General features: G+C 35.2%; 2 protein-coding genes across 2 annotated transcripts; one reads left to right on the top strand and one right to left on the bottom strand.

The window, feature by feature from the left end:
• Positions 1-1,575: 1,575 nt before the first annotated feature.
• LOC109096065 (ras guanine nucleotide exchange factor F-like) lies at positions 1,576-5,620 on the bottom strand. Its single transcript, XM_042764070.1, has 6 exons — positions 5,552-5,620; positions 5,392-5,470; positions 5,033-5,079; positions 4,823-4,943; positions 4,501-4,681; positions 1,576-2,691 (listed from the first exon to the last, which is right to left on the bottom strand). Exons 1-6 carry the CDS (start codon positions 5,564-5,566, stop codon positions 2,097-2,099), a joined length of 1,038 nt encoding a protein of 345 aa, XP_042620004.1. The 5' UTR covers positions 5,567-5,620; the 3' UTR covers positions 1,576-2,096.
• Positions 5,621-11,651: 6,031 nt separating this feature from the next.
• LOC109096064 (ras-related protein Ral-B-like) lies at positions 11,652-24,863 on the top strand. The gene is made up of 5 exons (XM_019109739.2): positions 11,652-11,807; positions 22,041-22,210; positions 22,415-22,623; positions 22,755-22,932; positions 23,737-24,863. Exons 2-5 carry the CDS (start codon positions 22,097-22,099, stop codon positions 23,857-23,859), a joined length of 624 nt encoding a protein of 207 aa, XP_018965284.1. The 5' UTR covers positions 11,652-11,807; positions 22,041-22,096; the 3' UTR covers positions 23,860-24,863.
• Positions 24,864-25,255: the final 392 nt, after the last annotated feature.

The following is a 25,255-nucleotide window of genomic DNA, read 5'->3' as shown; positions in this document are numbered from 1 at the left end:
AATTATTTTTTCATTTCATAACGCAACAGAAATCCGATTACTTCAAAACAAACAAACAAACAAACAAACAAAAAATGTAAGCATATTATAAATTGCCAGTACATGTTGTTTTCACGTCAAATTTACACATCGAGTTATTATTATTATTATTATTATTATTATTATTATTATTATTATTATTGTAATTATTATTAACTAAAAAGCAAAACCTTTATGGTTTAAAGAGAATCATATAGTCAGTCATCTCTGATCACTTTCTGTAATATTTAATTAAATAATGCAGACGCTTTCGCAAGGCTTAAGATGAGTATTAAGAAATTCACTCAAGTGTCGCTTTGTTTGCCAGTTCATTTCAGTATTAATCGACTTTTTGTACCGCTGATAGGAGGATTGCATTGCGAACTTTTTCTGAAGTGGTATGGCGCCCTCTATCGCTTCAACAAAATAAATACACGTTACATTCTCTAGGCATCTTTCTTCTATGGCCACATCTATCTTGAGGGGCCAATTTTAATTTACATTTTATTTTTTTAAATTAAATAAAATCTTAAATAATTTTGTCGTAAAATCTGGAGTATTCATAGATATCACCATGGTTATTATTTGTGTCTATATTTAATTATAAAATGCAACTTAATATTTAAATTATTTTGGTTTATGTATTCATAAATCATTTAAAACATTAATTAAATAACATTATATTTTCAGTTGTAATTCTTGTGTATTTATGCATTATTAAACAGACTGTGTAAGTGCACCTTTTTGCGAAGAATATGTGCCACTTCTGAAGATACAACTTCCATACCATCTTTGCAGTCTAAAGTGAACAAACCATGCCTTCATACAGTTTATCAGTATATATAAACTTTTTAGCATTATATGTATGTCCAAATTGTTTTTTTTTTTTTTGTGTTATAGGTTTGTCCAAATATATAACAATTCTCTACAAAATGCAGTTCAATACTATTTAAAATGGATATGTTGTATTATGAAAATCTCTTGGACTTATGTCACATTTTTCATAATGGAACATTTTAATTGGTATATTATCCATTAATATTGAGGATAAAGAATACTGATGATGGTCTGTGTCTGTTTAGCCTACAGATGTGAACTATGTTTTTCTGTCTTTTATTTCAATATACAAAAAAAAAAAAAAAAAAAAAAAAAAAAATACACTGTGTAGAATAACCCAAATGTGTCAAGGAGATTGTTGGAGCATGCTATATGATTTGTGCATTTTTTTTTTTTTTTTTTTTTTTTTTTTTTTTTTTTGTGTAGCATGACTGGCGAAGTCTGTCGCCCTCAGGTGGCAATAAACACTACATGCATGTAGTGATGAAAGTACAGGTCAATGTATGAAATGTAAGTGATCTACAAGCATAGTTTACTCCTTTTTTCAGATTACTTGTATTTTTGTAATATGTTTTAGCCAAGCTAGTTATATTTAATACAACATTTATTTAATACAAATATGCTACAAATTTGGTTTTCTATCGGTTTTAAACAGATCAAAAAATAAATACAGACTAGAGCTGGTTTTAACATTAGCAGAGCAACACATTTTTGCTTGTTGCGAATGGATTACACATTGCTCACTAATGCATTACTTATTAAAGCATTTGAGTGCAGCGATCCTGAAACAATGTGAAGGCAGGAAAATGAATGTGTTCTGCCAGCAATATACATTGATCTAACAAAACACACACAAAGCAAATTACAAAAGGTGACAATGTTTGGATTGATTCCTAGCATGTAATAAAATTCACATGAGCCATTTTGACTGGTATTTCACACTTAGTGAAAACTCTTTAATATAAATTGTTGATACATAGTAAAATGTTAACCAGCATATACAGTACACTATACAGTATTAAGTACAACTCTTACAGAAACAAATGACATATTCTGTGGAACCCTAATTGGTGCCTTTCAGAGTGAATGTGGTTTCTCAGACTCACAGTAATAATTACAGACAGTGTGAAAACTTTGTACATGACTGAATAATTCAATTGTTCTCCCACAGGATATTAGTATTGTTGCTAAGGCCCATTAATTTCTCACAGAGAAAGTAGAATGCACCAAAAACAACAGATTTATGCCACTGTCATATGCCACACTGAAATCACATCCTGTCTTTGTAGAGGTTTACCACCCAGGACTAACAGCAAGTCAGGCATATGGAGAAACATGGCATCCTCGGTTTCCTCTGCCAGGTCAACACTATTCCGCTTCTTGCTAATAGCCTCCTGGTTCTCAAAGGTGAGACAGCTTCCTTTCAGCTTAGTGTCTTTCAGTGCAATACTAAAATCTGGTGAATGCTTCTTATTGTCCATGTGGAAAGTCTGGAGCTCAATGCAGGGCTCTTGCAAAGTGGGGCGGGATGGTTGGCACTTGTTCTTAAATGGTCTTAGCTTGCTATTGATGATGTGAGAGTTGGGTATTTCCCTTAAATAGACACTGTTTGGGGCTGTTGGCTGGAAACTCTGGCCTAGGCCAATGCTGCAGTGATGGATCCGGCACAGAGAGGGGGATCCAGGCAACAATGCTAGCTTTTTCCAGGTTTGTGTTTCCAGGTTGAACCTCCACAAGCTGCTCTGAGGAGAGCTCTGGGTTTCCCCACCACCAAAGATGAGCATGCTGTCCTTAAACAATACAGCAGAGTGACCAACCAGCCTAGGAGGACCTGAACTGCAGAGTAAGGGATCAGAGAAGTTGGTGTTTAAGTGCATGTCTGGAGAAAAAAAAAAAAGGAGAAAAAAAACTATATTCAAACATTAAAGGCATAGTTCACTCAAAAATGAAAATATGCTTAAAATGTACCCACCCTCAGACCATCCAAGATATAGATGAGTTTGTTTCTTCATCGGAACAGATTATGAGAAATCACTTGCTTACCAATAAATGGGTGCTGTCAGAATGAGCGTTGAAACAGCTGATAAAAGCATCACAATAATCCACAAGTATTGTAAGTAATCCACAAACGGTGTATTTTTAAGAAACAAATCCATCATTAAGATGCTTTTAACTTCAAACCGTTGCTTCTCCATCCATAATATTACTTTCTCCTGTGAAAAAGTCTTTTCTGAATCAGGAGAGAAATATACACAAAACAAACTCTGTTTACAATCCAAAACAGTTCTAAACAAATATATTAGTGGATTTTGAGAGGACAGCAGGGGTCGGACTTTCACTGGGGGAAGCGTCATTATGGATTATGAAATGGTATTTTGGTCAGAAGCGCCTTGATCGATTTGTTTCTTATAAACACAAAGCTTTTCTCTTCACAAAACATTAAATAACGGACTGGAGTGGTGTGGATCACTTGTGGATTATTGTGAAGCTTTTACCAGCTGTTTGGACTCTTATTCTGATGACATCCATTCACTTTAGAGGATCCAATGGTGAGTTATGTTATGATAAATTTCTTAAAAGAGAAGAAACAAACTCATCTACATTTTGGATGGCCTGAGTGTGAGTAAATTTTCATTTTTGGATGAACTATTCCATGAAACTGGAAGACAGTGCATTATGTTGTAAAGCAACCGACTACAGTTTGTTTTGTTTTTATGTGCCATTTAGGGGTGAGTTAAACAGAAATAGATGATGCTTCAATAACAGGCACAGGAAACAACTGTATGAAGAAGTGCGCAAACACTTAAGCCTTGTTCAGAATGTCAGTCGAAATCCAATTTTTGTGTGCATATCCAATTTGTACACAGTGTGGAAAGTCAAACACACACAAATTTAAGTGGAATATTCTGTTCTGCTTGGGAACATGCTTACTACTAATTGTGTCAAACAACATTTAGGTTAAGCTATAAACTTCACTAAGTCGGGCCAAATTGATTATTTGTATGGCAATCAGGGTTTATGGCAGTGGTCGGCAACAGGCGCCCGAAGCCAGATTATTTTGATAACGACTAGTTCTGAAATAGATCTGTAATGTCAGCAAAAGTTACTCACAATCAGAGTAGGCTATGTAAGTAAACACTTATTCACACACAATCGCTCTCTCAATAATGCATTTAAACAAATATAATCTTACAGTGCTACTTCATCTGTATCCAATTTCGAATGAGCAGAAGTATGTACTGTAGTAATGCATCAATCCGTAGGTAAAATAACTGACGAAAACGTACTGTTATTTCATCACAAACAAAATTTGCACTGCAAAAAGCAGCAATTATACATTTTAATGCTGACATCCAAGATATTAGCTTGTCATGTGGTTGTAAAAAAGTTATTTTATTTTTTAATATACGTTATGAACAGAACTGTGAAATTTCAAACAAACTGAAGTACTTTTGACATTGAGCGAAGGCGGATTTGTCACAGGCAATAGTTGCATTTTTCATCAATTAATTTCATGATTATCCTTTGACTATGTTCTGGCCCACTATCTAGTGGTGAAATTGTTTTTTTTTGGCCCGATGCCAAACTTACTTGCCAACCCCTGGTTTATGGTATGGATAGATAGATGTTAATAAAGAAACTCACTGGAATTTGATGCAGCTCCATGTTTGACTGGCAGACCTCCAGCTCCACAGGTCCTTCTGTTCCTTAAGGCCCTGCAGGCCACCATAAAGGTACATAGAGTCCTGGTATGTCATAGCTGAGTGACCATGTCTGGGACCAGGTCCACCTTGTACACTGCTTAGTAGCGACCACCCCCTAGAATCTAAAATATCATTATTTGGCAAGGTCATTCAGCAATTTGTAAATTACAGAAATCATACCTGACTTTTCAAATATATATTTAGACTTAGAAGATGCTCGCTTACTAAAAAACGTAAATCCCATGGAATGTGATAACACTCACCAAAATCAAATTTCCAGAATTCCTTTGTTGATCCTCTAATATCAATGTATCCACCGTAGACATACATAGATGACCCAAAGATAACAGCACTGTGCCCTTTTCTGTTTGCCGGTGTCACTCCCTACAATAACAGTTCATTATAATAAAATAATCATCTGTTTCAGCTGTAGGTCTTGTAAAAAAAAAAAGAAAAGAAAGAAAGATGTTTACCTGTAAAGTTTCACTCCCTGTTTTCCAGTTAATCCAGCACTCTTTAACTGCAAAGAATATAAAACTGAAGACGTGAATGACAAAGTGGCATATTACTGTGGTAAAACACAATCTGCATTCATACAGCACAAGTGCTGCTGTCAATAAAACAAAAGACATTTGCTAAAACAAATAATACAAAAAATCAGAAAGTTACAGTTTTTTAATTCTTTTTTTTTTTTTTTTTTTTTTTTTTAACTTAAATTCCATTAGTATAATTTATAAAAATAATTAAAGTACATAGAACTTTTTGTTGAAGCATTGTCTAGTAGACTCAGACATTTTGGAACCCCACTGAACATGCACTGAATAAAAAATACCTGTATCAAATACCCAAAGAGGTGTTTTTGAGTTTGTATATGATGAGTCTTGCATTCCTCCGAAGACATACATAAATCCCTAAGAAGAAAAATGGTAAATAATGAATGTACAGTGCTCTCTTCCATGCCTTACACTCAATTGTGAGTTTGTTGCAATTACCTGATATGCTACCATTGTGTGCTCCTCCAGTTCTTCAGGTGCTTCTTCGCTATCATAGGGAAGCTGGGCCCACTTGTCACAGACTAGAAATATATATATTCCCCCTTAATTGTAATCGATCAATGCAACAGGAACCATATACTATGTAACAATTAACACAAGTATCCAAAGCAGCAGGTAGCCGCAGATAAATAACAATGACTTACCCACTTATATTTCCAGAAATCTCTCAGTGAGCATTGTTCTCTGCCACCTAATATGTAAACATGGTCTCTGTAGGCACAAGACGCATGCTTGTAACGATCACATGGTGCGGGGCACTGCTGAGGCACTGAGGTCCACAAACAAGCACCTCTCCCCTGGTTCATGCTCAGGCTCTGGGAGTCTCATGGGTTAATCTCTGTGAAGAAGAGCAAGCATGACATGCATAGGGACTACTAATGAAGACTGGTTAACAAGAATAGTACAGAAACAGCAGTACAAGAATATTGCGATGAAAGGAATTTTTATTATGGAGTTAAGTAATATATTACATAAGAGTTGAGCAAATATTTGACCAGAAAGTATTTCTCGTAAGCAACACTGCAGATTTTGGACCATATAATATAATTATAATTGCTTTTATACAGTTCAATACAAAAGTTATTACAGAAAAATGTACATTTAGATACAATTTTGTCTATTTCCCTATTCAAAATAGATCAACAGAACTGATTGAATGTCTCGGCTGAGTGAATGATTTTACTCATTCACATAAAGACAGTTACTTGTTGCCATCTACTTTGTAATGTAGATATACTGTATGTATATGTGTGTGTGTGTGTACAGCATAAATGAATGCACCTCCTCTGAAACTTTACAAATTCAGCAATTACCCTTTAGATTTTTGTTTAATACATTTCAATTGTGCCATCTTTGCATGAATTATATTAGAAATTATTCAGAAAATACATCTTTTGTATGATGTGAACTATTATGAAAATGAATCCCTTCCAACACGTCACACATCAAAAATATAACAACCAATATGGGATGTTAGGTGACATTTAATGAGGGATTCATCGTATTAGTCAACATTTAGTAATTTAGTAAACAATTTTACATACACAGTAAAGCAAGAATAGAATACCCTTTGTCGACAAAATTTTTCGTTTTTTACTTTTATTTTTATGTTGTTCACCACCGAGATTTTTAACATATATAAGCTTATTTTATTTAGCCTAAGCCCGTTATACTACATTTACTATCATTCGCACTTGTTACGGGCATATTAATGTAACTAAGAAAAACTGTTACGAAATCGCTTTACAGTAGTCGCTAAGTATTTACTTGCACCATAAGAAGTTTATATGTGACATTTCATGGTAAAGAAAGTGTCACATGACCGCGAGGAGGAACGGCTTCAAACCTTGATAGCAACGAGTGTTGGATAGAGGTCCTCAAAACAGCAGCGCGAGCGTTTGCGGTTTTTTTTTTTTTTTTTTGCTGACTGTAATATAACTGTTAGGATTGCGTTGTTAGTAAACGTAGTATTATAGTCACTTACCGCTCAAAATCGTCGTTGAATGTCTGCCTTCCCCTGATCTTCACTGAAGCGATGTTGTGAAAGTATAGCGGCCAGTAGCTTACTCGAAAAGGAGGGGCGAAGAGGCTCTTCTGTGGTTTGCTTTTTTCTCAAGAGGGTCTCTGGCTGTAACTGAACACAGCGCGTTCCCACTTTTGAAACAAAACTCACGAGCAAAGAACACTAACGTTTAAATTATAGGCCTATTGTTTATATAATATTTCGCATAGAATTGATTCATTTTGCAGATGTTTTTAAGATGGTACGTTGTCAACGCTTATGTAAAAGGAAAAAAAAGGAAAATGATTGAGAGAGAATAGTTTTATTATCCTCTACTACAATAACTCATTATTACTACTTCTTCTTACTACAGAATAACCTAAGAAGCATCCCCACAACAATCTTTTCTACAATAATCTTTCATTGATTCAACCACAGCCCATGTGTGAGCTCAAACCTTTGAAAATAACATTCTAATGTTTATTAAACTCTGTTAACATTTTTCATACACAATTACTGAATTCAGCTTCAGGAATATTTACGTTATAGTTGCATTTCCATTGGCACCAACGTTACTCAGTGAGAGAATTCACTGATGTTATAAGTGCTGCCTACATCGCCAAAGTATTAAGTCTGACTGACACTGTGCTCAGTGAACTTTATGATGTCCATTTTCCAAACACCCTGAGGGATTTTTGAAAATAGCAAGTTACTTTGTCCACCAACCTGAAGGAAGTACTATTAACTTATCACGTCTTTGGCCATACAAGTGGAAACAGTGTTTTAGATTATGTTTATGTTATATCTATGTTTTAGGTTATGTCTACACCAAAGCAGAATACATATACAGTCTTCCTACTGAGTTTTGTCCAATCTTTTGTTTACTTGCACACCAGCCACTCTAGAAATGAAAGAAATTGCTTACTACAGTCAGAAGATGTACAAACATGATGAAACCTGCCATGTATGTGCCATTTCATTAAGAATATGGTGTTGTCACAACACAATTACTCAACAACCATAAGGCCTTGGCTAAATACAGACATTTACTTACGCATGATGCCTACAGACAGAGCCACTCCACTGTGGATGATTAAAGAGGTCATATGACGTTGCTAAAAAGAACATTATGTTGTGTATTTGGTGTAATGCAATGTGTTTATGCGGTTTAAGATAAAAAAAAAAAATCCATATAATGTACATTATTGTTGCTCCTCTATGCCCCCCTGTCTGAAACGTGTCAATTTTTACAAAGCTCATTGGTCTGAAAAGCGAGGTGTGCGCTGATTGGCCAGCTATCCAGTGCATTTTGATTGGCTGAATACTTCAAGCATGTGACAGAAATGTTACGGACCTTAACATACTGTGATGCCGTCTCCAGGCACAGCGAGACAAAACCAATAAAACCCATTACAAACGAGGCATTTGTTGCATCCAGTGGGGACATAATTACTGATTATAATGACTTATAATGTGTTTTTAAGTGTTGCGATGAATATCGCGCCGCGTGAGCATAAAACCATGTCTGCATTTGTGATCTGAGAAATGACAAACAACAAGAGCTACTCTACACGGTTTAAAACTCGCATTTGAATCCTCAGTGGCAAATCCTTTAAATATAAAAAAAATGTACTTACAGGCTGTGAGTCAGAAGTGCCAGACTGTCCTAGCAAAGTTGGAACTGCCTCACTTTATAGAACAGCCTTTGAGCACAGACCCATTGTAGGCTACTCTGCAGGTTCAGGAAACAGTCCTCCATCAAATGCGTCACACACTGCGGGCTTAAGTGAGGAACGGCCGGCGAGTTAGAGAATGGCACGGCCGGCGGATTCAACGAAGGAGCGGCCCCCTGGCTTGCGGCAATCACATGTGACGACCCCGGGCTCCACTCCGCTTTGTCCACAGTGCGAAGTTGATGCATTTCCTCAGCGACCAGCAGGGATCAGCTCTAGGCTTTACAAAGCGGATAAGGAAAGCCAAACAAAGTAGTTTGACTTTTACAACGAAACACAGCATCTCCACAACATGGTGGCGGCAGCAACAACAATACTACAGCGAAAATAAAAGTTACGCCTTCTTTTTTTGCGTGAACATTTGGGTGGTGTTATGCAAATCTTTCCACACAGTGACGTAGACATGTGGGGGCGTGTTTAAACAAGGCGTTTTAGGAGGGCATGGACAAATCTTAACTTTCATAAAGAATATTTCTTTGGATTTGAGACTTTAGTCTATGCAACTTTACAGATCTTCTTCATGCACCAAGAGCTTGTAACACTCCAAAGAGAAAGGAAAAATTGAAATCGCATAATATGGCCCCTTTAAGAGGGTCATCCTGGCCCTCTCAATTTTTCATAATTAAGACACTTATGTCATAATGCTAATCACTGACCTCAGTTCTTCATTTAACAAGATTATACTTAAGACAGTCACTAGAAAACGCTCCATACTTGGACTTAATACCACACTCTGTAACTGGACTCCCTGATTAACAGATTCCAGGTGGTTAGTCTCCATGAGCAAACCTGCATACTCTCACAACACTAGAGCTCCTCATAACAGTGTTTTTAGCCCTTAATTACATGTGACAACATGTGAGAGGTTTTGAGAGACCTTAGGTTTTGCTGCAGATCCAACAATTTCATTAAACAAAATAAATTAATGTTGACTTTAGAAAGTCGTCTGTAACCCACTCCCTCCGGCTTCAGTTTCCTCAGAGGAGTTCTTCTGTAACCAGAACACCAAGAAGTCAAGCCCAACAAGTACTTCTCTTTCTGTGGAGACTCAAAAAGACTGGCACACGTGCTGCTTATCTGTTAATCTAGGGTTGCCAACTCTCACGCATTTGGCGTGAGACACACGCTTCCGGTCTCACCCTCTTACGCTGCCCATGTAAATCTCACGCCAAAGTGACAACCCTGCTTGCGACATGAAACAAAGTCTCAGGTTACAAGTTTTGTACGTTTTAATACTAAATTCTAACAAATAATACCGTTTTGGCGCACTTAATATGGCGTAAATCGTAAAATGTAGCGTTTCAGTTAAAGCCAGAGCCATGAAAAAAAAAAAGAGTTGCGATTTGCATTGATCTCGCCGGCGTCGCCGCGCGGTCACGTGATCCATAGCGCTCTCCAAACAAACCAGCGTTAACAATACATTCGAATGGATTTAAGTAGGATAGACAACAGCTTCATTATACAGGTATTATTTGCAGCAATTTTTGGTAAACATTACAGCATATTATGTATTGATTATTACGTCGATGCCATTTACAGTATCATTTTATTCTGGAGAGTGATGGAGAGGCAAAGTTAATATGTTTCTTAACCACTGATCTATATTATAGATCAGTGTTCTTAACCCTTAATTGCTTACTTATAACGTTACCATAAAACTTAACTATTTTTTTCAGTTAAATAAGTGTTGTATATTTTAGTTCAATAATATTTATTCAATATTTTGAAGAGATCTTTTGGTACTAAATACTATTTGTGCAATTATTGTGGTTTTCAAATATGTATTTTACAATAGGTATAGCAGGCTATTTAAGGTTAAAATAGAAAAAAAACAAGGTTTTAAATTCCAATGCAAATATGCAAATTAGAGTCATTTTGTGGTCAGGTAAAACAAACAATTTTCATTTTTAATGCCATGATTTACCCACTACCTGTATAGCTCTTTACTACATATATCTAGAATATTGCAGGTCATACTTGCTTAATTTTTCTACATTTGAATACATATTTAGACAAAATTAAACACTAGATTCTTAAATAAGAAATTTAAAAAGTTAATAACTTAGGCCTACATCCTTTTTTAATAATACTCGCATAATTACACACAATGAATGCAAGCAAATACAGAATTTAAACCAAGTTTAAAATGGTGCTTAAAAAGTCATTCGACTGGATTCAACAAAAGATTTTTATTCCCCTTTCTTTTTACAGTATATACACATCAATTGATATTGAATCGAAGTCGACATATATATATATATATATATATATATATATATATATATATATATATATATATATATATATATATATATATATATATATATATATATATATATATATATATATTTAAAGTGTCTATTTGATTTTGTTAATTGTCTGTATATAATATTGTTACCAGTTTTGGTTTCATTCATTCTTATTTATTTGTTTGTTTATTTTTTTCGACGTTCAACAACAGGGGCATCAACATACCATTTAGTCTCTATTTCAGCCATCTCTGTCAGTAACAGTGGGTAAATAAACAATGGCAACATATTACACGATAACATTTTTTTCATAACATTTTAATAACTAATTCAGGATGCAACACTTTTTTTCTTACACAGATCTTTATAAATGAAAACATCTGCCTTTAAAGGAAACGAAAATACCCCTTCCTACAATGTAAAGTCATAACATTGACTATATATTCTAAACACATTACATCATGAAATATTTATGGCCCGTATCTCCAGCTGCATACCATTTAATGACATCATATCTCGTTCATCTCTCACCCAGAGGGCGGGGTCTACGGATAGCGACGTCATATCCTGTTCATTTGCATGTCCAGAGGGTGGGGTATATGGCAGCAACGACAGCTTCAGAGAAACTGTTGGGTGTATGACTTGGAACAGGCGATTAATGCGTTCCATAAGATAGCAGAAGAGACTGTGGAGGACAAAGTCACCGAGAGGTAACGTGTCTTTATTTATGCCCCTATTTATTCATTCTTTTGTTTGTTTTTGAATTTTAGAAACGATCCACTCCAGCCCGAGCTTTTGTTACTGGTCGACAGGCAGTTATTACAAGTCCATGTGGGCGTATTTACTCTGAGACAACGTTTAAACCAGCTGAATAATGCTTAAAACCGTTATAATCTTTCCGTGTGTGGCTTACGGTAGTTCGACCCAGCTGACGGCTGATCTCGAGAGACGGGTGTGTTTGCGGATGTCTCGCGTGTTTGGTTGATGTGGAGGTTTATTTTCAAAGCTGGATGTGCTGCTTAAAGCGTGTATGAATCAGAGATATATTAGGCACTTTAAGTGAATAAAGTACAGCATGTTTCACTTGAATTGTGTCCATTTCCAGCAAATAAAGTGAAATTAGGTGCTTATACTTCAGGAAATATTGCTCATTAACCTCACTGGGTCAATGAAGTATCCGCCTGTATGACCGTATTTTCTATTCAGTTTCTCTAGAGACCGTTAGAAGAATCGGGACATGGCTGAGTGTCGTTTAAACACTAAATGCACATACATTAAACACATAATGAAAATACAATTCTTTTTTTGTTTAAAAGCTTATAAAATAAAATATGCGTAATGTAGCTGTCGTTCAGTAGTGGCTTAATGTTTGTGACCAAATATTAGTTTGTAGTTATTGTTAGACTTGTATTAAAGTTTGTGTGGAATTAGTTGTTCATTTTAGTTTTATACTCCTCCTCCAGGGACTTCTGATTAGTACTTCCTGTATTCTCCTAATAATATGTGATCGTAAATCACACACTGGTAAAATGGAGCACATGAAGGCACTATGTTTCTATGTCACTTCTGCTTTTTTACCATACATCTCAACTGTTTCCCATTATATTTAGACAACACAATCAAGCTTTGAAATTTTTGTTACTTTTACAATCCATTTTAGTTTATATTTAGTAATCCATCTCGTTTTTTGACCAGGTATGTAAATATGTACTTTTTTATATATATATATATATATATATATATATATATATATATATATATATATATATATATATATATATATATATATATATATATATATATATATATATCTCTTTAGTAGTTTAAAATATGAATTCAGATGTCCTTGTAACCAGCATGCATATTAGCCTAACCTTGAAAGCAGGCCTGCATGTAGGCTATCTTAAGCAGAATCTGTCCTGACAGTACTTTGGATAATTTTTTTTTTTTTTTTTTTTTTTCATATTCATATATGATTTTTAGCTGGAAAGCTATAATGTACATATTACATACAGTACCATATTTTCAGAAGATTATTTATAAATCCCTTTGCACTGCAGTACAATGAAATAACAGTTTCCCTTTCAGTTGATGAGGCCTGTGCAACAGGTTTTATTTATCTTTTAGATGGCTTGCACCTGTGTTGGCTAATTTATTGTGAAAACAAGCAGGCCTCTTAGTTCAACACATTACTGACCTATCCAAAGCTTGTACCATTTAATTGATTTGCTGTACTCCGTCTCCGTTCCAGACTTAATCTGTGTTTGGACATCTGAACTGATGTTTCCTCAAGTTAGCTAGCTCTGTAGTTACTATTTACTGGTTAGAAGTTTTTCAGCTTTAATTTGTAAGTGATTCCCAAACAGGGGAGTGTGTACCCTATTGATACTTGAGTGGGTTTCATTAGTTTTGGAAATATTTAGAGTATTCCTGTAGTCATACCTTATCATTAAAATCTATACTCATGTTCACTTGTAGGTGGGTGATATTTTATATTTGCTGAGCTCTCTGGTGTACACATTTTAACATGCAAACTGTGCAAGTTACTTGACTTTTATATCTGTAGCCTAGTTCATTTAATACAGTTTCTCTGATTGCCCCCTAAACTGCACAAAATGTGGCCTGACAAAAAGCTCATGTGTCAGTTTAAAAAGAGAGTGGGTCATTGTAAAAATTGCCACTTTAATAATATTCATATGGCAAAATGAAGCAAAAATGACATATCTGCTTTTTTGTTGACGAAAGGGTACTTGAGGCTCACTGATGTGGATGAGAATACAAAAAAAGTTAGGAACGACTAGATTAGAATTTGAGAATGACCGTATAGTAAGCACACATGCTGAATATTTTGTCAGTAATCTGTCAAATGCTTTTACAATGTTCCTCAACCAGATATCTAGCTATAACAGTGAACTCTACTCCGGTTATAATAGGATCAAGTTTTAAACTTATTAGGATTAAATCTAATTCTAGAAGAGTGAACATACATTCCCAATAAACGTCATAAAATGCTCCAGATGTCATGTTGATGTGTAAATATGTTTACCCTGTTGGTGTAAAATTTCATCAGATTACTGGGAATATATGGGCAGAAATGTTGAATCATTCATTTTATGCCCATCTTTTTTTATTATTATTATTATATTGAAGTTTCATCTTCATATTGTGTTGAAATACCCTGTTTGCATGAGTAAAGGGCTGGGTTTTGCGAAATACCTCACAATACATTTGTGTATGTTGGGGGTGTGATAAACCGCCAAACCGTGTGATATGTTGCTTCTTCGCTGCGGTAAGAAAAAATCCCATACCGTCACAGCCCTAGTACTATATATTTGTTTTTCATGTGTACAACTTGCACCTTAATGTTTTTGAGCTGTGCTTTTTTTCCCTGAAAAATTTCCTCTTTGCTAGTCATTGCACTCTGAGGTGAATAAGAGTACTTTTTGATGAGAGATTCACATCAACCTAGCCAAGTTTATGAATGTCAACAGTTTCCCTTAGATTTGTTTCTCTTTTGCCAGTCCTTGTGATCTGACTGAAAAAAATCAACCCTTGGAAAAAGGTCAAGTTCTGCTTTTTATTACAGGCCGTTTTATATCAGCGTCATTATGTTCTGTGCACTTCCTCGTAGGCAAGAGGTGCTGATTTGCTACATGCCTCAACACGGTAGCAGATTATGTTCAGCAAAATGTTCATTTTTTGGTTGACATTTAGTTTGTGACTGCACACTTTTTCTTATAGAAACTCTTTTTATTCTGGCATAATGCTCTGGTATTCTTAATGTTACTGTCATCATTCACTTTATAATTCATTATTCTTATGTGATCTGGATTGCAGAGGGCCATGAACTAGTCATACCAGTTGGGAGTGTGGAGACAGAAGTTAGTTCTGTAATTTTGTCTCTTGGTTTTGACTTTGTGCTCCTAAACACTCCCACATGGGATGTTTCTCTTGCCCTGCATACCCCTTGAGAGCCCATTGGAGTCTGTGTCTCTGGGTATGTGATTAAAAGGGTTTGAGATAAACGGGTCTGCTTAAGTCCATCTTTTATAGGATGTGTGATGGGGTAGAATATTTTGTTAATCAGCTACATTGAGGTCTTTGCCAGTGGTTTCTTTTAAAACTCTTTGCTGTTTTCTTCTTTAAACTTAACATATATTATTACTTATAATTAGAGTTCAGTGAGTAATGCATTTTGCCCATAATTAGAAAAAAACTTAATAATCTCAATAACCACCAATTGCCTTTAAGCATTTTCTCATTAACAATACCTTAAGGATAACGTTCATCAATTGTCAGAGTTTTCTAAAATTCCTGTTCACAGGTTGGTTGCATAAGGTTTTATGTAATTTATTTGATTGGAAAATTCTTTATGTCTGTCTAACACTTAAACAGGTTATTTTCCCTCCCTGTAAATGAAATGGAGAGATACTTGGGATGGTTTATTTCACTTGCTCTGGAGAATGTTTTCGCAGTGCTGTTGAAATCAATTCCACCTTTCCCACAGAACAGGGAGTAGCAGCATGTTGGAAATGATTCAATATGGGGAAAATTGGGCATGTTGTAAATGTTCACTTTTCAGAGAATGTCGTGGCTACTTTTGCTTGTTTATTCATATTAGTGAAAATACTATCAAGCAGCTGTGTGTAAAGAGATTGTTGGTGTTAAGCTTCCAATCTCCATGCCCAGTTTGGATAACAACATGGCTGTAAGGACCCAGTTCATCACCACTGCCTTTATATATCTGAATGAAGCCTCTGTGTCCCAGCTCTAGATGGTTAGTATTCAGCAGAGATGCTCACCTTGAGTGTAAGTGAAGACCAAGCTCCTCAGACAGCAAGTCCTTTGCTTTCTTGCACAGACAGTGCACATTTTTGTAGTTTAGTTAATTTATAACTGATCCAAACTGGAAAAAAAAAGAATGGTAGCTGTCAATGCAATGTGTCAGTAAAGTATACACATCATACTGTAATTAGGCATTGAGGAAGTTCACTTAAATTGTATTCAGTGTATTATTCATCCTTATAGTGTGCAGTCTTTTTATATTTGTAATATATAGGCATATATCTGGGTTGGGCAGTCATGTTTATAGGATAGTGAGTGTTGCAGTGGTGTAATGACATGAAAACTTTTTTTTTTTCTCAAACACACTGTCCATATGTGTCCATATACAAACCAGGGTTCACTGGACAAGAATCTCATTTTACTTGAGTTGCTCTACTAGCATAATCACACCCTTCTGTGAGGGCATGTGCTTTACATGAAAAATAGGCCTATGATGCGGTTTAGCAAGAAAGTCCCATGAATATTTCAGAGGAATTGCTCATATAAGTTGCTAGTGTATTATCATTTTACATTTCAAACTTCTTATTGGCAGCTTGCACTTACTGAAATGTATCATTACATTTGGTGTAGCAGTTTTATTTCAAGATATGTTTCTACTCTCACTCACCAGAAAGATCTGAAGAGAGCGCTTTCTGCCTCTCACGTGTATAGAATAAATAAAAACGCATTGTTTGTTTACCCATTCTTCACCAGTGCATTCCTGGAGAATCAGTGCTTATAACCTGCCTGTTCTGGTTCATGTTATTTATTTGTACTGTATAGGGCTGTGCAAAAAATCGAATACGATTTTCATGCACATCTCTTCTGTAAAGACGCTCCTGTGATTACTAGCACAAAACCAGCACTTGCGATAAAATCAGTTATAACAAGCCCAAAAAAAAAATCCTGCACAAACTATTCTCAAAACTAGTCCAAAACTAGCCCAGTCGCGTTTCCAGGAGGTTCCCCGATAAAAATTGCATCCCGGGGTTAAAATATACGTTTTTGGCAGGGTTGCCCTGGTAATATTCACATTTTAGGTGCTAATATCACGTTATTGATATTGGGGTCGCTTCAACCCGCGCACATGAAAAACAACCGCAGACTTGGCAACACTGGTTCAGGTGGAGCGGCATTTACTACACAGAGCCGTAGTCCACCGACAAGCTACACAAAATCGCTTTCAAAATCGACAAAGAATCGCCTGCGATTTTAAAATCGATTTTGTGTAGATTGTCAGTGAATTACGGCTCTGTGTAGTAAATGTCAACCAGTGTTGCCAAGTCTGCGGTTGTTTTTCATGTCTGCGGGTTGAAGCGACCCCAGTACCAATAACGTGATATTTAGCCCCTAAAATGTGAATATTACCAGGGCAACCTTGCCAAAAAAACTTATATTTTAACCCCGGGATGCAATTTTTATCGGGGAACCTCCTGGAAACGTGATTGGGCTAGTTTTGGACTAGTTTTGAGAAGCAACCGGGCAGGATTTGTTGTGAAAACCTGGCAACCCTGATCTTAACGCACGTGCTGGAGATATACTACTAATCACAGGAGCGTCTTTACTGAAGAGATGCGCATGAAAATCGTATTCGATTTTTTTGCACAGCCCTAGTACTGTATTTGTTTTCCCGCTGTACATACTTCTTGCAGTACTCTAGCCTTAGGTCTCTGTTGCAGATGAGCTTATCTCCGCTGTCTGTTCCCAGCTGGCACTGGTCTCAAGGGTATGAGAGCGTACAGGAAAAGTATGCAGGGAAGCAATCGTACGATGTGGAAGGGGAGAGAGGGGATATTTGGAGCCCTATCTGGCTTTGGCCTAGTTTTTCCCGCTGTTTTTCTCATCAATCTGGCAGGAAGTTCCAAACAAGCCTAGCTTAGCGAGAAAAAAAAAAAAAAAAAAAGAGTCATCTGGTTTCCTGTAGGTCTGATATTTCCTCTCGCAAAGCATGTCAGATCTTCTATATGGATTTTTGTGTGTTTGTAGAATCCACTTCAGATTAACAACTACTTCTTAAACTCATTTACAGCTGTTGAAATATTTATTCTGCAATATTTCTTCAACCAAGACAGTTTGCCTTTAGTACTAAAATACTTACACTTAAAGGGATACTCCACCCCAAAATGAAAATTCTCATTTAATCACTTACCCACATGTCGTTACAAACCCGTAAAAGCTTAGTTCGTCTTCGGAACACAATTTAAGATATTTTGGATGAAAACCTGGAGGCCTGTGACTGTCCCATAGACTGCCAAGTAAATAGCAGTGTCAAGATCCATAAAAGGTATGAAAGTCGTCGTCAGAATACTCCATCTGCCATCAGACGTGCAATCTGGGTTATATAAAGCGACGGGAACACTTTTTGTAAGCGAAGAAAACAAAAATAATGACTTTATTCAACAATTCCTTTGTCAACGGTCTCCTCTGTGTCTCTCCATATCCCCATATGCTGCATATGCTCTTCTGTATCATCCGTGCCACTTGTGTTCATCAAGTTTATGAGATGACTGAGTATGATTATTAAATTAAATTAGAATAAAATGTGGTAAGGCTATTGTTTAAAAATAAAATTAAGAATTACTATGTTAAGCATTGTACACTACCTTTCAAAATATTGGGGTGAGTACGTTTGTTGTTGTCTTTTTTTTTTTTTTTTTTTTTTTTTTTTTTTTTTTGGTTGAAAGAAATAACTAATTTTATGTTGAACTTTTACATTTGTTACAAAAATGTATTTCAAATATATGCTGTTCTTTTGAACTTTATTCAAAAAATAAATAATCCTGACAAGAAATGTATCACATTTTCCACAAAAATATTAAGCAGTGCATTTTTTTTATTTTTATTTTATTTTTTTTAATTAATATATTTCTTGACCACCAACTCACCATATTAGAATTATTTTTGAAAGATCATGTGATATTGAAGACTGGCTGCTGAAAATTCAGCTTAATCACAGGATTCAATTACATTTTAAAATGTAATAATATAGAAACTGTTATTTTAAATTGTGATAATATTTCAATATTGTTTAGCTGTGTTTTTTGATCAAATAAATAGTCATGGTGTGCATAAGTGACTTCTTTCAAAAACATTTAATTTTGCCATGAATATTACAGTCCTAATAATTACATAAACCTTAGGGTCTGCCTGTGTTTTGTAAATGCCAACTTGCAAACACACCAAGTTCAATCTTATTTAAGCTCATATGGGTTTAATATTTAATTAAACAAAGCTGTGTTTTACCTGGGAAATTAACCAAAGATCTTGGTGTTACAGGAACGACCATCAAAGTGGCAAATACAATTTAGTAGAAAAATCACTTCCTTTTTAGAAAAGATTATACAACAAAAAAAGGAACCACATAAAAGGAAGAAAAAATGTCTGAGATAAAATCATTAGTATTTCTGTATGCCTATTGTTATTCAGTCCAGTGTGAACTACTAGTGCACTAGGTGTTACACACTACTTTTTATTTATTTATTTTGTGTAACTCTACAATAGTCTAATGATGGTGATAATTTAGCTTGTGCATTCAGTTGGTTATCCTCCAAATGTTTTATCAGTTGATGAAGTGTGCCATATGAACTAATGCTGGCCCTGACCCAGTCACTGTCTGCTGCTCTGCTTTGCTCTGGCCTCTTCTTTATCCTTGCCTGAGCTCCTGACGTGTGCCATGATTGTCTCCAGCAGGCCTGCAATCAGAGAGGGTGAGGTCGAATAGGTTAGCTTGCCCCTCCACTCAAGCAGAGGGCATCACCCTCTCTTGTGCATGAAATCAGTGACCCTCTTCTAACCTGGCATCCATTTAAACGGCTAAAAATGAGAGAATCTGTGCTGCATGGCAATAGAATCATCGTTGATCTCTGCGCTTCTCCCTTAGCTGTAGAGAGGCTCACCAGCGACACTGCTGAACGCTCATTGCTTTTAGTGGCACGGCAGCTCCACAGGGGTTTGGTGATGAACGAGTGTAGCAGAATGTGGACAGTACTGAGGGAATCCTAATGAATTCCACCAGTCGGGGGAGGAGGAGGCCTGTCATTAATATTTCAGAAGCTGGTTGCCATCCGGCTGTATTTAAGAAGCATGCATATGTAGGTCATATCTGCCATCAGTTTACTGTTTAACCCTGTTTAACTGGCATTTTCTATAATGGTGATGACATTGTGCATGTATTCCACTGTGTTGCACTGCCTTGTCATTTGGTTTTTACCAGTTACATTTTTTACCACTTGGGCCATTTTCCCATAAATTCTTAAAAAGTGCTGCTATCTACCAAATGAAAGCCACTGACCTTTGTTTGTTTGTTTGTTATATTAATTCATTATTTATTTTCAGAAGTCTGGGGTCAGTATCTATTTATTTATTTATTGAAGAAGGAAATGAATACTTTAGCAAGGATGCACTCTTTTTTTTTTTTTTTTTTACTTGTTACAAAATATTTATATTTCAAATAAATACTATTAATTTGAACTTTCTGAAAAGAAAATCCACAAAAATATTTTTAAAAAGTTATTTTAAAGTTACTTTTCTTTTTAAATAAGTTATTTTAAATTGTAATAATATTTTACAATATTACTGTTTTTACTGTATTTGTAATTTTTAAGTGATTTCTTTAATAAATTATCATGCTATTATCATACCCTGGTAAAAAAAAAGTTTTATCTATTATATATCCTTTTTTCATACTGTCTTCCCCAGCATGACGGTATAATTAAGGGACACCAAGCATCTTAAATTGACATCTTGAAATAAGGCTCCGTTAGCAGATTCTTGCGTCTTCCTGCACAGTGCCCCAGTTTCCTATGGAGGCATTGTTTTGGGGGGACCACCAGGAACAATAGCTGGAAGCAGTGGGTCATGTTCTCCTTTCCTCTGTTCAAGAGTGCTAGTATGAACGTTCTTCAGTGGTCTTCTCCTTATTATTACCATATGAATAGTTTTATGAATCATAGCAAGATGCAGAATTAGCCCAACTATTTGGATTTCAGACCTAATTAAGTCTAATTAAGTATTATCCTCATTAATCAGCCATGGTTCTCCAAAGAATATGCACTACATAAAAATGGTACTCGAATTACACTTCTCAATTAATAATTAGGACGTATCACTAATTAGTACACATTATGCAACATATACAATCTTATTTATTTGAAACATATAAATTTTACATTGTGTGTGTGATGTGCTTTAGATATTGTGTTTGGGGAAAGGACCAGTTCTGCTTCTAAAAAAAGATTTTACTTTCATAGTCCAGAACAGATGGCAAATAATGCAAAAAATAAGCTACCCATACAAATGTACAGTTCCATGTGATACTGATACAATACAGTAAGTGTATCATTATATATGACTTAATGTACTTTTTAAAGAATCCTTGGGAATTGTTTCTGTCTTCTTTTTAGGTTATTGTAGTATGGATCACCCTCATAAATGGCGGGAAAAAAAAATGTGTAATGTGAGTAGCAAGAGGAAGCTTCCAAAATAATTAGTTTCCTCTTATTACTAAGTCAAGTCACTGCTATTTATATAGCACGTTATACAATATAGATTGTGTCAAAGCAGCTTTACAATGTTAAACAGGAAAAATGTGTGCTGATAATACAAGACAATAACAGTTTATCATTAAAGGCAGTTCATTGTTGATTCAGTGATTATTATGGCATGTCTTGCTATCAGTGCTGACCAAGAAAACCTTTATATATATATAGGAACCGGTTATATATATATATATATATATATATATATATATATATATATATATATATATATATATATATATATATAATATATATATATATATATATATATAACCGGTTCCTTGTGGTTATACCAATGACTTTCTTCATAATTTATTTATTTATAGGGACTTAGGGTGAATTTATTAAGAAACATGCCATATGGATTAACATTACAATTGAATGTCTTTGTCATAATGTATAAAGTGTTCATTCATAAATGCCTTGGATAAAAAAAAAAAAAAAGTTAAATATTTGGATCCAGCATGATACAATTAATTTTACTGTATGATTTAAGAACCATGATGCAAATGAAAGTTCAACTGCAATCCTGCGCTTGTGTTGATGGTTCAGCCTCTCCATAATTATTTTGTTTCTCCACAGGTGGTGCCAGCTCGTCTGTGGGTGTCTTGTGGTGTACCTGAGGAAGGCCGTTAGATATGGCAGCCAATAAGAGTAAGGGTCAGAGCTCCCTCACCCTGCACAAGGTCATCATGGTGGGCAGTGGAGGTGTAGGAAAGTCTGCTCTTACCCTTCAGTTTATGTATGATGAGGTAAGTCAACAGACCAAAATCTGGCAGATACATAATTTTTTTTTTTTTTTTTTTTTTTTTTTTTTTTTTTTTTTAAATATAGGTGGAGGCTTTACTAACCCCATAAGTCTCAAAAAAACAAACAAAAAAAACTGTGTTGCTAGTCTTCAAGATGCATTGCCTTGGTTTATTTAACAGTGATTATTGCTATTTTCTGTCCCTCAGTTTGTTGAAGATTATGAGCCCACAAAGGCTGACAGCTACAGGAAGAAAGTGGTGTTGGATGGAGAAGAGGTGCAGATTGACATTTTAGACACAGCTGGGCAGGAAGACTATGCGGCCATCCGAGACAATTATTTCCGTAGCGGAGAGGGTTTCCTGTTGGTGTTCTCCATAACAGAGCATGAGTCCTTCACAGCCACAGCAGAATTCAGGTCAGTGGTATTGCACCATTCTAGCTACTTGAATCATAAGCTATACGATCAGAAAATTGAATCTCCCATTGTGACCTAGTATAGTCAGAAAACTGGATCACTCAGCATTAAATGTATCCGTGTGTTTACAGGGAGCAGATCCTACGGGTTAAAGCTGAGGAGGATAAAATTCCACTGCTTTTGGTTGGAAATAAGTCGGACCTTGAGGATCGGAGGCAGGTTTCAGTGGACGAGGCCAGAGGAAAAGCAGAAGAGTGTGGTGTGCAGTATGTAGAGACTTCTGCCAAGACACGAGCCAATGTGGACAAGGTAATATTTGTGCCTGCCTGTGTTTATTTTAATTTAGATTCTAGATGGATAGAATATAGATAGTCAGTCAGTTTGTCTGTCTATCTATCTATCCCAGGCTCAAATCTTATGGTGTATAAAATATTTTTTTTTTTTTTTTTTGGTTATATCTTTTTAAAATGACTTTAGTACTATCAGAGTACCACAAATTGTTCCATTGCTGCACATAACCATACTTGCTTTTATAAAATGCATCTTGTCTGTATTGTGGAATGATGGATGCCTTGTTGACTGCATAATGATAGTGTCTACAGTTTACTAAATATAGCAGAATCCAGTTTTGGAATGTTTTCTGTGTAATGCGGTTTCTGATGGAAGTAATTTATCAATATGTATTCTAGTGCCACAGAATTACAAGAGTAGAGCATCTGTTCAGCAAGCTTAGAGCAAAATGTGCATTTAAATTTTTTTTCTCCTTTAATTCTACATGGTTGACATTTGTTTTTATATTACAGTATAGTTGCTGTTTTGTTCAGTTGCATCTCATTTTTTGTTAAATTTTTTTTGCTGCTGGTATTAATTTAATTTTTTTTTTTTTTTTTGTTGTCTGTTAAGGGAGATTTGAGCTGGGAAACAAATAGTCTGTTTCTCTTTAATTCTAAACACACACACACACACACACACACACACACACACACACACACACACACACACACACAATACATATATGTATATATCTTTTGCTTTTGCTCATTTTGGTTTTTATTCACTACTTTTAATAACCTTGTGATACAGAGCAATAATGAACCCTTTGTTTTTCCAAAGGTATTTTTTGATCTAATGAGGGAAGTCCGTGCTAAAAAGATGTCAGAAAATAAGGACAAAAACGGGAAGGGAAAAAATAAGAAGAATAAGAAGAGCTTCAAAGAGCGATGCTGTTTACTTTGAACTACACTTGGACTTTTCCAAACCAAATCTACTTGCAACTCTATGGGGAAACTCCATCAGAGCCCATTTTCTTTATTAAAATCATAACTTGATTAGTAGGTTTTGTACTGGTCAAGGTAAGCCTTTATCACAGTCTTTCATTCCCTTAGTTAATTTCAAATAACTAGACTAAGATTGAATGGTATGCATACCTTTTTAATGGACGATGACCACTATATGGCTACTGGTGGATGACTGTGGCACTTTTTTAGGACTTTGTAAAATGTAGTTGGCCAACATGCGCCCAACACTAACTTTATTGCTCTGTAATTTATCTTTCCCTGACAGTTGTTAAATAGAAATCCACTTTAGTAGCCAAAGTTATCGTTTTATTTTTTATTGCAAGCCTTTTGAGTATTTTTGTGTTAGGTTTTTTAAAATCTTACCAATTTTATTTCAACATTTGTTGATGCCATCAATGCATAGAGATCAAGAAATGTTTTTGTAGATGAAGTAGTACTGTGGTTTTAGACTTAGAAAACTGTCTATAAATGACGCCATTGAAAAGCACACGTGGTATTAAGGACGGAGTGCCGAAGCATGGGTTAATAGTGCCACCTGGTGGTTCATAAATATATCTCTTCAGGAAGTCCTCATGCCTAACCTCAAGTTACTAATCTCTGTGAACTGATCTGCCTTTGTTTCGTGTTTTACTGAAATATTTTTGTAGGACTTGTTACATTTCCACCACTGTCTTATGAGAAGAATGTATTCGGTGTGAAAATGTGCCAACAAGCACCATAACTAAAACAATCTTGCTGCATTTTCAGACTCGACATAAGACACTTTTTATTTAGTGTTTGTTTAGCACTCTGACCTTGGAGCTGCGGTTTCACCAGTAATTTAAAACTGCTCTTTTATATGAATATCACCTAACCTAGACTACAATTTGTATTGTGGTTTTCCACTGGCTTTTAGAAGAAAACTTCAAACTATGTTGCCAAATAAACATTTTTTTTTTCTCATTTGTATCACTTGTTTTTCACTTCTAGGACTGAATGAATTTGAATAATTGGTACCAACATGGAAATGATCCTAGCAATTTCTAGAAAATGTGTTTTTTTTTTTTTTTAATCCATATGAAGTAAAAAGGAAAGGTCATCAGAATTTGCCATACCCTGTATTAAGTTAATAAAGCATTTTTTTTCCTTAGATAATAGACTGTGGTACTCCTATCGTAACTTTTATATAGTTAACTTTAACATAAATTAGGTATTTTAATGATAGTTATTTGTTTTTATATTTATTGTTTTGTTGTATTATTAACAATAACAGTAGTATTATTATTTTTTTTTTAAATATATGATTTAATTTATTTTCTGTTATCAATGTTGTTGTTATTGTTCTTATTACTGTT

This window comes from Cyprinus carpio, chromosome A9 (assembly GCF_018340385.1).
Source record: "Cyprinus carpio isolate SPL01 chromosome A9, ASM1834038v1, whole genome shotgun sequence".
NCBI classification, from domain to species: Eukaryota; Metazoa; Chordata; class Actinopteri; order Cypriniformes; family Cyprinidae; genus Cyprinus; species Cyprinus carpio.
Note: the sequence above shows the minus strand (reverse complement) of the source record. Positions and strands in the feature narration are given on the sequence as shown.